This window comes from Oryx dammah, unplaced genomic scaffold (assembly GCF_014754425.2).
Source record: "Oryx dammah isolate SB20612 unplaced genomic scaffold, SCBI_Odam_1.1 HiC_scaffold_2, whole genome shotgun sequence".
In the NCBI taxonomy this organism is placed as follows: Eukaryota; Metazoa; Chordata; class Mammalia; order Artiodactyla; family Bovidae; genus Oryx; species Oryx dammah.
The window spans coordinates 99,273,229-99,286,941 of record NW_024070186.1 but is presented as its reverse complement, the minus strand read 5'-3'; the positions used below and the strand labels follow the sequence as shown (position 1 = coordinate 99,286,941).

The 13,713-nt window shown below is 38.8% G+C and overlaps 1 protein-coding gene across 1 annotated transcript in view; it reads right to left on the bottom strand.

Moving 5' to 3' along the window:
• Positions 1 to 3,731: 3,731 nt before the first annotated feature.
• The window catches only part of BTLA (B and T lymphocyte associated), a 34,909-nt gene continuing 24,927 nt past the window's right edge, over positions 3,732 to 13,713 (bottom strand). The window contains exons 4-6 of the mRNA XM_040224807.1: positions 12,433 to 12,573; positions 10,884 to 10,930; positions 3,732 to 5,843 (exon numbers count right to left, since the gene is read on the bottom strand). Coding sequence (XP_040080741.1) covers positions 5,568 to 5,843; positions 10,884 to 10,930; positions 12,433 to 12,573 — 464 coding nt within the window. The 3' untranslated portion in view covers positions 3,732 to 5,567. The remainder of the gene's footprint in view (positions 5,844 to 10,883; positions 10,931 to 12,432; positions 12,574 to 13,713) is intronic.

The window sequence follows — 13,713 nt, the reverse complement described above, 5'->3', positions numbered from 1 at the left end:
GAACTAAAGAGCCTCTTGATGAAAGTGAAAGAGGAGAGTGAAAAAGTTGGCTTAAAACTCAACATTCAGAAAACTAAGATCATGGCATCTGGTCCCATCATTTCATGGCAAAGAGATGGGGAAACAGTGGAAACAGTGACAGACTTTATTTTGGGGGGCTCCAAAATCACTGCAGATGGTGACTGCAGCCATGAAATTAAAAGATGTTTACTCCTTGAAAGGAAAGTTATGACCAACCTAGACAGCATATTAAAAAGCAGAGACATTACTGTGACAACAAAGGTCCATCTAGTGAAAGCTATGGTTTTTCCATTAGTCTTGTATGGATGTGAGAATTGGACTATAAAGAAAGCTGAGTGCTGAAGAATTGATGCTTTTGAACTGTGGTGTTGGAGGAGACTCTTGAGAGTCTCTTGGACTGCAAGGAGATCCAACCAGTCCATCCTAAAGAAAATCAGTCCTGAATATTCATTAGAAGCACTGATGCTGACTCCAATGTTTTGGCCACCTGATGCAAAGAACTAACTCATATGAAAAGACCCTGATGCTGGGAAAGATTGAAGGCAGGAGAAGTGGATGACAGAGGATGAGATGGTTGGATGGCATTACTGACTCAATCGACATGAGTTTGAGTTATCTCTGGGAGTTGGTGATGGACAGGGAGGCCTGGAATGCTGCAGTCCATGGAGTCTGAAAGTCAGACACGACTGAGCAACTGAACTGACTGATACTTCACTATACATTTGTCAAACACAAAGAGTTACAACACCAAGAAACTCTAATGTAAACTATGGAATTTGGTTGCTGTATCAGGGTTGGTTCATTGATTATAATAGATGCACTGCTCTAGACCAGGATGTTGATGATGTAAGAGGCTGTGCCTGTTTGAGGGCAGGGGACATATGGGAACTTTCTGTACTCTCCACTCAACTTCCCTGACCCTAAAATTGCTCTTTAAAGAAGTGTATATATATGTGTGTGCGTGCGTGTGTGCATGCATGCGTGCGTGTGTGTGTGTGTGTGTGTGTGTGTGTGTGTGTGTGTGTGTGTTTGTAAGTATAATCAGGCCAGATAATCCATTCTGGGGCCTAGAAAGTTTCAATTAGTGGGCAAAGCTGTCAAATTAACCACATAAAACAAATTAGCCTATCCACTGGGAAACCTGCATTAAAATTACCTGGGGTGTCCTTTAACGGTGAAGATTATGCAGTCATATCCTAGATTTCCTGAATCAGAATTTCTTAGTGCTGGGAGCTGGTAATCTGCAATTTTGAAAGTCTTTCAAGTTGTTTTATATTCCATAAGATTGGAGAATCATTCTTCTCTTTCATTTCCACACTTCTTTTGTATATAAAGCAATACCAAATTGATTCCAAATGTTTCTAATAACTTTATCTTCTTATTGGGAATAATCAGCAAGTTTAATATTCATTAAATTATTACATTTTTCATATTTTATTAATGATATAAACCATGTAGCTAATACTGAAATAGATTTATTGGGGACATATATAACTCTGACACATTTTATTAAGAAGGAATAAAAAATGTAAATGATTTGTGGTTTGGGTAGCATGGTACAAATATAAGTATACATCCTTTAAAGTTGCAATCATCATTAATGCTATTTTTACCATAAGATATGCTAAGAATGTCTCAATAATAGAAATATTTTGTTGTTTAAATTCAAGAAAATCATGAAGAAACCAGTCAGCTTTGTGTGTTCATCAGATAAGGAGAGCTAAATATATCCTCCCCATACTTCCTGTTTTTATTTCTAAAAGCATAGCAGCTATTCTAGTATATCTTTTGCAGTTAGTTGCCCATAAGTGTGTCTTGGCTGAAAGAGCCTCCCTAGAACTGGTTGTTCAAAATGCTAGGAGAGGTGCTATCATACTGGCTAGATGACAGTGTCTCTAACACAGCTTCCACAACCCCAATCCTATGCGGCACAATCTGAGCGCCAATGTTATACAAGAAAAACTCTGCTACCAAATCTCAATTGTGTCTTTCTGGAACAAAAACTTTTATGGAATGTCACACTCCCATCCCCACATCTTGTGGAATCCTTCCCCAAAGCCACAAGGCCTTCACCAAGGCCACAGAGGCGGAGCCATATCCAAAGTCATTTCTGGAACTGACTGAGCCCCTTTAGAACCATTGCCAAAGCTGTGCTGCACATCACCAGCAAGCTTCCTGACCCATATTAGGCAAAAGTGCTCACTCTGGTACTCACCTTATAACACCCTAATCAATCACCCAACCTTCTGCAGGAATTTTCTTTATCTTGAGGCTATAAAAATTGGCTACTAACCCACTAAAAGAATCAACTCTCGCTAGCCTGTCAGGAGGTCAGCCCTCTGTGCTTGCAGCGACCACATTCTCTCTGCCCTTTATTCTTAATAAACCTACTCCTTTCTGTGATACTCCGTGTCTGGAAATTCTTTTGCAATCAACATATTAACTGCCATGACATAATACATTATTTTCATATATTTTCTTTAATGACCCATTTACTCTAATAGTTTGAGTTTCTTTAGTAAGCTGAAATGGAATGTCAGTTTTTTCAGTTGTTTTTTTTTTTTAACCATTTCTCTAAGTGATCTACCCTCCCTTCTATACAATAACACACACATACTTTCTCACATCCCACATTCACTTTTGCAGTAGTTTATGTATTTGCTGAAATAGATCCTAACCTTTGTTATCCACTTTGTATGAGGTCTATTGCATTATTCTCAGAAGCATCTGAGCATCCTAAGAGCCTCAGGCTGTTGAATGTTACAAGCTATTTTTGAAATAATTAGACCATGTACACTGGAAATTCAGAAATTCATCTCTTCTTGCTTTACTTTTAAGTGGCTGCAACCTCATTATTTTAAAGTAAATGGCTATCAAATTACACTACTTTACCATGTATGATCTGCCCCTAATCTTTGGTAAGAACAGCAAGATACAGATACAGTAAATCGAAGTATGTTGACCCATGCTGGCCAATTAAATATTCTGGACTTTTCTCCATTCCATTAATTGTGCTTTTAATTTGGTATCAGGTAAACAATGAAGCAGTTTAAGCCATTAATATGCACTTACTTGATTATATCTGTTGACAATGATTTTTATGTTTATTCAGACACTCACTAGTATATTACTGAGTGTGCATGTGCACTCAGTCATGTCCAACTCTTTGAAACCCCATGGACTTTAGTCCACTAGACTCCTCTGTCCATGGAATTTTCCAGGCAAGAATACCAGAATGGGTTGCCATTTTCTACTCCAGGGGATCTTCTTGTCCCAGTGATTGAACCCAGGTCTCCTGCATTACAGGCAGATTCTTTACCAACTGAGTCACCAGGGAATCCCATGCTGCTGCTGCTGCTGCTAAGTCATTTCAGCCGTATCCAACTCTGTGCAACCCCATAGATGGGAGCCCACCAGGCTCCCCCATCCCTGGGATTCTCAAGGCAAGAACACTGGAGTGGGTTGCCATTTCCTTCTCCAATGTGTGAAATCCATAGGTTGGTGCAAAAGAAATGGCAGCTTTGCACTGTTGAACTTTTCTCTTTAATATTGGAATACATTCTTAAATAAATATGGTTATGTTATACATCCTTTTAATGTGCATTTCTTGCTTTATGTTTTTCTGCTATGGATTTATTACTTGCTATTTATTTTATATTTATGTTAGACTATAAAAATGATGCTATACAAAAAGCAAATTCATGAGATCTTTTTATTCGAGTTCAAAATGGGACATAAAGCAGCAGACACAACTCACAATATCAACAATGCATTTGGCCCAGGAACTGGTAGCAAATGTACAGTGCAGAGGTGATTCAAGAAGTTTTGCAAAGGAGACGAGAGCCTTGAAGATGAGTATAGTGGCTGGCCATCGGAAGTTGACAACAACCAATTGAGAGAAGCATTGAAGCTGATACTCTTACAGCTACAGGAGAAGTTGCCAAAGAACTCAATGTCAACCATTCTATGGTCACTTGGCATTTGAAGCAAATTGGAAAGGTGACAATGCTCTATAAGTCAGTGCCTCATAAGCAGACTGCAAATCAAAAAAAAAATCATTATTTTGAAGAGTCATCTTCTCTTACTCTATGCAACAATAACAAAATGTTGATGATTGAGAACTGTCTCAATCAGATTGTGATGTGTGACAAAAACTGGATTTTATATGACAACCAGCAATGACCTGCTCAGTGGTTGGATGAAGAAGAAGCTCTAAAGCACTTCCCAAAGCTAAACTTGCACCAAAAAAAAAGTCATGGTCACTGTTTGGTGGTCTGCTGCTGGTCTGATCCACTACAGATTTCTGAGTCCTGGCAAAACCATTATATCTGAGAAGTATGTTCAGCAAATCAATGAAATGCACAGAAAACTGCAACTCCTGTAGCCAGCACTGGTCAACAGAAAGGACCCAATTCTTCTCAATGACAATGCCTAAGCACATGTTGCACAACCAGCATTTCAAAAGTTGAATGCATTGGGCTATGAAATTTCACTTCACCTGCCATATTCACCTGACCTCTCACCAACCGACTACCACTTCTTCAAGCATCTGGACAATATTTTGCAGGGAAAATGCTTCCACAACCAGCAGTAGGCAGAAAATCCTTTCCAAGAGTTGTCAAATCCTGAAGTATGGATTTTGTGCTACAGGAATAAACAAACTTATTTCTTGTTGGCAAAAATGTGTTGATTGTAATGGCTCCTATTCTGATTAATAAAGATGTCTTTGAACCTAGTTATAATGATTCAAAATTAACAGTTCAAAACTGCATTTACTTTTGTCCCAAGGTAATAACTCCATAGCATTATGTCACATTCATATATATTAGTCTATGTTACCCACTCACAGTCACTTTAGAAATGCATAATACATTAATTGCTATATTTACTACCTCTATTTGCTTAGTAATCTAACAGGATCGATATAAGCATTTGCTTGTCAGGTATGGGGAACATCTACCCCGTATCCAGTTGGTATATTCCACATCTTTATTTATTCTTCCCAGTCTTTTCTTATATCATCAAGTTTAAAATTATTTCTCCTTTACATTTAAGAAATTCCAATATTAGATTGATAAACAAAATTTTCTTATTATGAAAGACTGGAAACAGACACACAATCATCACTGTATTTATGTTTAGTTATCTGAATTAGGACTTCTTTTTCAAGAGTATATAGTGAAATGATCTAGAGAATCTAAACCTTTCTGTCCTACATTCTCTGTAGTCCCAAAGAAAATATTGAGTTTGTGTATCAGGTTAAATGTAGCTGGGTCTAAAAATGATGTCTAAAAATGACATCATTTGGTTTTGGAAAAAAGATTTTTACTACCCAAAGCTATAAACATAAAAAGCTCCCAAAGAAGTTTCTGGGAGAAATTTTAGTCATTTGTCCTGTGGATGCTTAAGACCCAAGTACCAAGGTGAACCTCCTGAAAGTGAAACTTCTCAAGCCAAGGACCATTGTTTGACTTTCTGTTGGTCTTCAGTAGTAGTGCTGACTAACAGATCAGTTGCTGATCACTGGTGGGAGATCAGGACCAGATTTAACTCCTCACACATATGGTTGCATACTCCGTAGGTGCTTCTTGCACATTTGTTGCCTGTCTTGGGTTCATTCCAATGACCGAATGCTTCAGGGAAGCATAAACAATGCCCTGTTTGTCTTCTTCCAGACTTAGGTTAAAATAAACCCCAGACTCTCTCCGGACCCTGAACCAGGGGTCATTATCATAAATTCCAGTTTCCAAATGCAATGTTTGGGAACTTTCCATGATGTTGACTTCAGTTGGCTCACTCCTAAAGAACTGGGGGACATCAACCTAAAAGAGAGAGATGAAAAAAAAAAAGATTTCTCTAATTACAACTTAAGGAAGTGATAGTGCGTATCCACTAGGAAACTATGAGTGTAGGCTAAATTGAGTGGTTATACATGGAGAGAAATGATCTATTCTTCATTGCAGGTGTTGACATCATTCCTTAAAGCAGATTCTCACTTATTAAAGGGTGAAAGGCTTAAAGGCCACTATGTTCTTCTAAAAGAGTTATTTTGTGCTTAAAAATTACTTATTTTTAATTGGAGGATAATTGCTTTACAATATTGTGAAGTTTTCTGCCATACATCAACATGAGTCAGCTATAAGTATACATATGTCCCAATCCTCTTGAACCTCCCTCCCATCTCCCACCCCATTCTAACCTTCTAGGTTGTCACATAGAACTGGGTTTCAGCTCCCTTTTATTTACAGTAATTTTTGAGTTCACAGAACCCTTTTTGTCCCCTCTTTGAAATGGAAACCACACATCAGATTAATAAGAAAAGCATAAAATATCCCTTCAGAACATTAGGAGATGTGTAATATAATGTATAGCATTAACACAGTTTAGGATAAAACAATTAAAGATAAAGCAGAACAGTTACTCTCTAAGGGACAAAAAGAATAAATACTATGAAGAATAAATATTATCCAAGATATATTATTATGATTTGAAACCTGGGACTGGAAGTTGCTGTCAGTCTGATGTGGGTGGACAAAGCTTAGAAAAAGTTGTAAAAATATTCCAGTTGTTATTTCCACCACAAGGATATTCTTACACTTCCAAATTGAGTCAAATATCTTAAAGTTTTCAAGAAAGATGTGAACTTATGTAAACTAAAAGTACTGAAACCTGATTTTTTAAAAAACTTTTTTCAGTTATTTGTTAGCTATTTCTACCTATACAAGGGACCCAGCTGGTAAAAAATGAAGATACCATGTTAATGCTAAGACTTGTTATTTCAATTTTCTAAATCCCAATGTTACCAGTCAATTTATGTTCTTGAGGTTTGGCCTAATTTCTTTGGGGTGTCAGGTCCATAACCTGATATGCCTAACCTGATAACCTATATGCCTTACCTGCTCTTTTGTCATCCACTTTGTGATGTATACAGAGTTCTATACTGGTGGCTCAGTGGTAAAGAAACTGCCTGCAATGCAGGGGAGCCTGGTTTGATCCCTGGAGAAGGGAATGGCAGCCCACTCCAGTATTCTTGCCTGGAGAATTCCATGGACAGAAGAGCTTGGCTGGCTATAGTCCATGGGGTCTCAAAGAGTCAGTTTTGACCGAGTAACTAACACACACTCACACACACACACACACACACACACACACACCATGCAAACATGTCTAACTCTGTTCTGACAAATGAAGTGTTAAATGCTGAATATACTGCCTCCCTCCGATGGCTTAGCTGCCTAGGAAATAACACTGAGGCTGAATGATTGAAAGAAGCAAGATTCATTTAAGCTTCTTTGTCTCTTGACTCAGATGGAAAGTGTCTCAAAGAAGCCTTACTAAAGTCTCTGGAGGAGTGCTGGAGAAGAAGACTGTCATGTGACCTAATAACTGAAAGGTTGTTGCTGAACCATGAAAGACACCAGGATTCTTGGCCTCTGGAGGAGAAGAAGTCAGTCCAGGGCCAGAGATGAGGCTTGATGGCTCCGAGCTTTTGTGTAATAAAGTTTTATTAAATTATAAAAGACATAGAGAGAGCTTCTGGCATAAGCATCAGAAGGGGGCAGAAAGAATACCCGCCTGCTAGTCTGTAGCTGTATGTTATACAGTTACTAGCAGTCTGTTAATGAAAGAAAAGAATGTCTCAAAACTCAGAGAATGGCACTAGGCTCCTCACCCACAAGATGCATTTTGAGATAATCTTGGCACCAGGGGAGTCATCCTGGGCCTTATGATTGATTTGAATCTTGAAGAAAAGCAGATTACCATACAAATAGTTTTGTTTACATGGATTAAGAGAACATGTATGAGTATAACACACTGGTTTGTCAAGTCAGTTCTGAACCTTTAGGAGAACTGACTTGAAGACAGAGTCTGGGGTAGATGCATAGCATATAACATAGCTTAAGACAAATATTTCTGTAAGAAAAATGTATTGGTTAGCTCAAAATTTGAGAAAAGTTAAGTTCAGGTGGAACCAGATGTCATTATGGCAACACAGTATTTTAAGAAAAACCTTTTTAAATTTGTATAGAAAAGGGGGGAAAGTATATCACTAGTTTGTTTCCTTCTGCCACTTAAGAGAGAGATAAAAAAATGTCTGATGCTTGCAGCCTATTTCCTCCGTTTGGAGACCCATGGCCTTCCTGCCTGTTCAGTTCAGTCGCTCAGTCATGTCCGACTCTTTGTGACCCCATGAATCGCAGCATGCCAGGCCTCCCTGTCCAACACCATCTCCCGGAGTTCACTCAGACTCACATCCATCGAGTCTGTGATGCCATCCAGCCATCTCATCCTCTGTCATCCCCTTCTCCTCCTGCCCCCAATCCCTCCCAGCATCAGAGTTTTTTCCAATGAGTCAACTCTTTGCATGAGGTGGCCAAAGTACTGGAGTTTCAGCTTTAGCATCAGTCCTTCCAAAGAACACTCAGGACTGATCTCCTTTAGTGGTTGAATCTCCTTTGGACTGGTTGGATCTCCTTGCAGTCCAAGGGACTCTCAAGAGTCTTCTCCAACACCTGCCTGTTCAGTTCAGTTCAGTTCAGCCGCTCAGTCATGTCTGACTCTTTGCAACCCCATGAATCACAGCATGCCAGACCTCCCTGTCCATCACCAACTCCCAGAGTTCTTACCCTCTCATAACTAGCCATAAATCTTTAACATATCAACAAGGTCTCTGTTGTATTTTTCAATCTATGTAGTTTGTCAACTCAATTACCTGCTTCCCATCCCCAAAGATGGCTAGTTTCCATGGAAAACTTTGTTAGAGTAATTAGGTAAAAGAAAACATGGTGGCTGAACCTATTCTCTGGCACCTGATCAAAGTGGGTGGGTGCCACAAGGCTGGTGCACCATGGTGTGGTGGGTAGAGATGGCAAAACTGAAGCAGCTGTCTTATTCTATATTTGCATAGCACTCCACATTCTGTAAAGCACTTCAGAAAATATGTAATTCATTTATTTTTACTAAACAAGTACTTTCATATCCTCTAAGGACATCCTGGAATAGGATTAAAATTTTGACTTTTAAAAGTATGTTTTATATTATCCTTTCTCTACTTTGGATTTCTGTTCCACTGGTTCACATATAATTCCCTCTTAACAAAATTTGAGTCTCAAAGATCTAACACAGTATCTCTCTGATTATTTTCTGAAATGCTTGATAACTCAAATGGGGCAAAACTCTGAATTCCTATGAAATACATTAAGATTATAAAACAAAATTCCCTGATAATTGTACACATAGAAAAACCCCCTCTTGAGTTCAACTGAAAATCATAAATAATTCATCCAGTTTACACAGAAAGAAATGTAACTATATTTTAGCCAACCTGGGCTTTACATGCCCAGTAAATTATTTAGATTTTTGTTTTTACCTTGCCAAAGCATGATTGATATTAGTACCCTGACCAGGGATAAAACCCAAGGCCCCTGCAGTGGAAGTTTGGAATCTTAACCACTGGACTGGTTAAGGAACCAGAGAAGCCCTTAGATCATTGTTCTAAATGCTGTCATAGCTTTTAGGGCTCATTGTAACAGAGTGTAGTTTGTTGTTGTTCGCTATAGAAAGAAAGGAAATCACATTTAAGAAAATTTCCCTATGTGAAGAAACAAAACATTAGCACCCAACACAATAATACTAAAAATTTCATGCAAGTTTCTTAATTTGAATTTATTTACTTTTATTTAATGTTAAGCTACCTGGTGGGGAATGCTGAGTACCATTTAATATTATATGTATAACTATTGGTTATATCTGCCTCTGGCATTTCTGGAAATTTTAAGACGTTGAATACATCTTTATTACTACTCCTAATGTAAACACCCACACCCACACAAATTCTTTTTGTGGTACCTTGTTTATGACTATCTGTTTTTAATCAGAGCTACATAAAATATTTTTCTAGAAATATGTTGCTTCATTTTGCATTCTATTTTGAGTTCCAGTCTTTACAGAACATTGAAGCCAAAGGAAAGGTCTAAACTGGTATTCCAAGAACTTGTTGGGAAACTGCTCTGCTTCTGAAGAACCTTTTGCTTTGTCTACCAGGTCTCCTCCTTAATGAACCCACACACATTATGAGTGACTTTTGCATAGTAACTAGACCTGTGGTCATGCTTCCTTATCTGCTGGTATGACTCATTAAGAAATCATACTTGATTTTATGAGGTCATTTATGATTCATTCTTTTATTTGCTCCCACCTGCAAGAGACAGTGAAGAGCAGGGAAGCCTGGCCTGCTGCAGATCATGGGGCCACAGAGAGACGGACACGACTTAGTAACTGAACAACAACCCTTCTGGAAACACTTAAGGCACTTTCGTGAGAATAAATCAATAGACTGAAGTCACATAGCAGGTTGAGAACAGAGTCAATGTTGTATAGTTCAGCCTTTGACTTTTCTGCTTAGGTTCTACACTGCCTTCTATGCCTAATAAGACTCACTTATGAGATTTGCTAATCCCAAGGAAGAGCTTCCCAGGTGGCTCAGTGGTAAAGAATTTGCCTGCCAATGCAGGAGACACAGGTTCAATCCCTTGGTCTGGAAGATCCCTTGGAGAAGGAAATAACAACCCACTGCAGTATTCTTGCCTAGGAAATCCTATGGAGAAAGGAGCCTGGTGGGCTACAGTCCATGGGGTTGCAAAAGAGTTGGACATGACTTAGCAACTAAACAACAATCTGGAAGAATCTTTGCTACAGACTAAAGTAAATGTAAAATAAACACATTTTAAAAGTAAGTAAATACATATAGCATTTAGAATAGTGCTTGGCACATGGTGTTACATAGACTCAATTAAATTTTTAAAAATATATAAATATTAGCATGGTATAACACAGGTTGTGTTATATACCATCAAACATACCAGGTTAGTATCCTTTCCTGTTGAATTAGAAAGCTTCTTTTGTCTCCCTGCAATTCACAAAGAAAAATAAAATAAAAAACCAAAAGAGGTAAAGAACAGCACAAAATAAAATTCTTCCTCAATTCCTTGTAAGTTAGGGTCATTTAAGAATATAGGTTCTAGAATCAGATTGCTAGGTTGAAATTCAGTCCCAAAGGTGGGGATGCCTCCCCACGCAAACTCACCCACGTGCACACCATCCACAGCGTTATTATTAGTTTGGGCTTCTTTATTTGCTATGTCCATCATGACACACAAACCTCTGTTTGTGAGAATTCATGCTGTCCATTTTGTTTTTTGGTTCTTCACTTCCCACTCCAGAAGAGCCTATGGCATAGCCAAGAGGAGGGCACAGGACCTAGCCCAGCACCTTAAAAACCTGGGAATCTTTTTTCTGGGGACATTCTGTATGTAATGCCACACTCCCAGCTGTCCTGTCACCTACACAGCTGGGATCTCCTCTGGCCTAGTTCACTTTGAATGTGGTAAATCAAAAGATTTATCCTTGCTTTTTTTCCTGAAGCTCCAGCTACCTCAAGAAAGGCGGTGGAAACTGGAGTGGGGGGCGGGGGGGATGGAAAGAACCTTGGTGTTGCAGAAGTGGAGTTGGAGTCACAGAGGAGTCTCTCAGCAGCCTGAGAAGGTTCTAGGCTCCAGAAGTCCTCACCACAAAACACCAAGAGCACTTTTGCACAGACAAAGCTTTCTCTTGTGGCAGAAATAAGGATTGCTCTGTCCAGCTTAGTTTCTATAGCTACATTGTGGCTGCTGCTGTGGAAAAAGGAATTAGACAAGATGACTGAGGGGGAAAAGGAAAGAGAGAGAGGACTGATCTGGTTTCGACCCCAGCTAGACCAGAATTCGTCATACCCCTCTCTCTTATGTGTTTAAGTGTTCGCTAATGACCTTAAGTGAATTCTTACAGAAATAGAAAGTAATTGTTTTCAAAATATCACCTCTCTGATCATAGTCAAAACCACGTTTTTCAAATGCATTATTGTTGGGTAGGGATTCAGTTCAAGCATCTGTTTATGATGGCAACGGTAAGCACAGACATAAGAATTTCCTCTGGAGACATTGGGTCTTCACCTAGACAAGGGTGTGGATGACTGGCATAATGTGATATGACTGTGGAAAACAGGACCAGTCAAACTAATTCAAGGCAGACATGTTGATCTATGAAATTATTTCAACCACCTTTTCAACACCCTGAATGTTAGAAGAGTTCCTCCTATGATGGACTCAAATAGAATGAATAAGTCCCAGCAATATTACCTCCTCACCACAAGCCTTTGTTGCAGTGAGCATGCCTCTTCAAGACTAGAGGAGATCTGAATTCATCCATTTGGCTTTCTGGTGGAAAGATGAGTTATTCCAAGGAAATCACTGTCCATGGTTTATAGTAGAATATTGTGGGAAAAACCACCAGAAACTAACTAAAAATCTATCAGCCATTGTAAATTAACCTCAAATCTGTGGCACAGAGCAGCAGAGAGAAGATGGAACTCACCTCGGTGCCTTCTAAGGCAGCAGAATAGGTAGAAACAGGTAATAAGCAGAGGTAAAGCCCCCAAAGGAAGCAAACTATAAAGGATCCATTGTCGGTCTACCATCTCTTCCTTGGAGAGTGGTCTTGAGGCATTCTTTGTATCTGAAATGTTTGTTAATACTCAAGACGGTTAGAAAATATGAGACAAATGAAGTAACAAATGGAGTTCTAGCTGATGCTTCTATTTCTCTTTTAAGAGGCTTCTCCCAAGAACCCCAGGATTTAGTCCTCTCCCCCACCTCTTGCTTTAATGCTGAGTGTATGTGAGTGGCTATAATTTATCTTTCAATTCTGCTAGGGCTAATTGCTTGTAAAACACTATCCATAACAGCTCTCAGAAAGTATTTCACCATGCCCTTTCATTTGCAATGTCTTATTTAATTTTCATAATGATCACTTAAGAAAAGTAAACAGAAAACAGCAAACAGAGGAGAAGAAAAGTAAGGAGTATATATATATTTTTTAATCCAGTCACTTGTTCTAAGAAGAGTAATTGTCCCAAGACTTGCCAGAAATCCAACAGCTAGTAAATGGCAGTTGCTGGGACTCAAGCCAACATGTTTTTGAAACAAAATTTAAGTTCCTTTAACACAATGCTTTGTGTTGTCTCATTAACCCTGATATTTCCAAATACTTTTATTATCTTCAAATATCTTTGGTATCTCCAGATATGCTTCTATGGGCATACAACTCATTCCTATTATTACTGATCAATGTTAATGTGCATTATGGAGAAGGAAATAGCAACCCACTCCAGTACTCTTGCCTGGAAAATCCCATGGACAGAGGAGCCTGGTGGGCTACAATCCATGAGGTTGCAAAGAGTTGGACACAACTGAGCAACTAACACACACACACACACACACACACACACACACACAATGTGCATTAAGGCTCTGTTTTTCCATGATAGGTTGTAAGTTACTAGTGGGTCGTGCAACAACCTAACAGATAACAAATGAAGTCAAAAAATGAAAGATAACAAAATAGAAAATATCAGAATTCATCATAAATCTTTTAACTTTGTACTTGTGCTCAATTTTCTTTGTTCAGGAAGGCTTTATTTTTAGATATATTAACCTAGTTATACATTCCTTCCTCATATGCTTGGTTTTGGGGTAGATGTGGTCAGGAGCTACTGGATCTGGGCATGAAGTAATTTGGTAATTGAGTGGTAACAAACACTGTATTGTTCATGTGGCATCTGCTATTTAGTTTGGGCGAGCAGCCAACTTATTACGA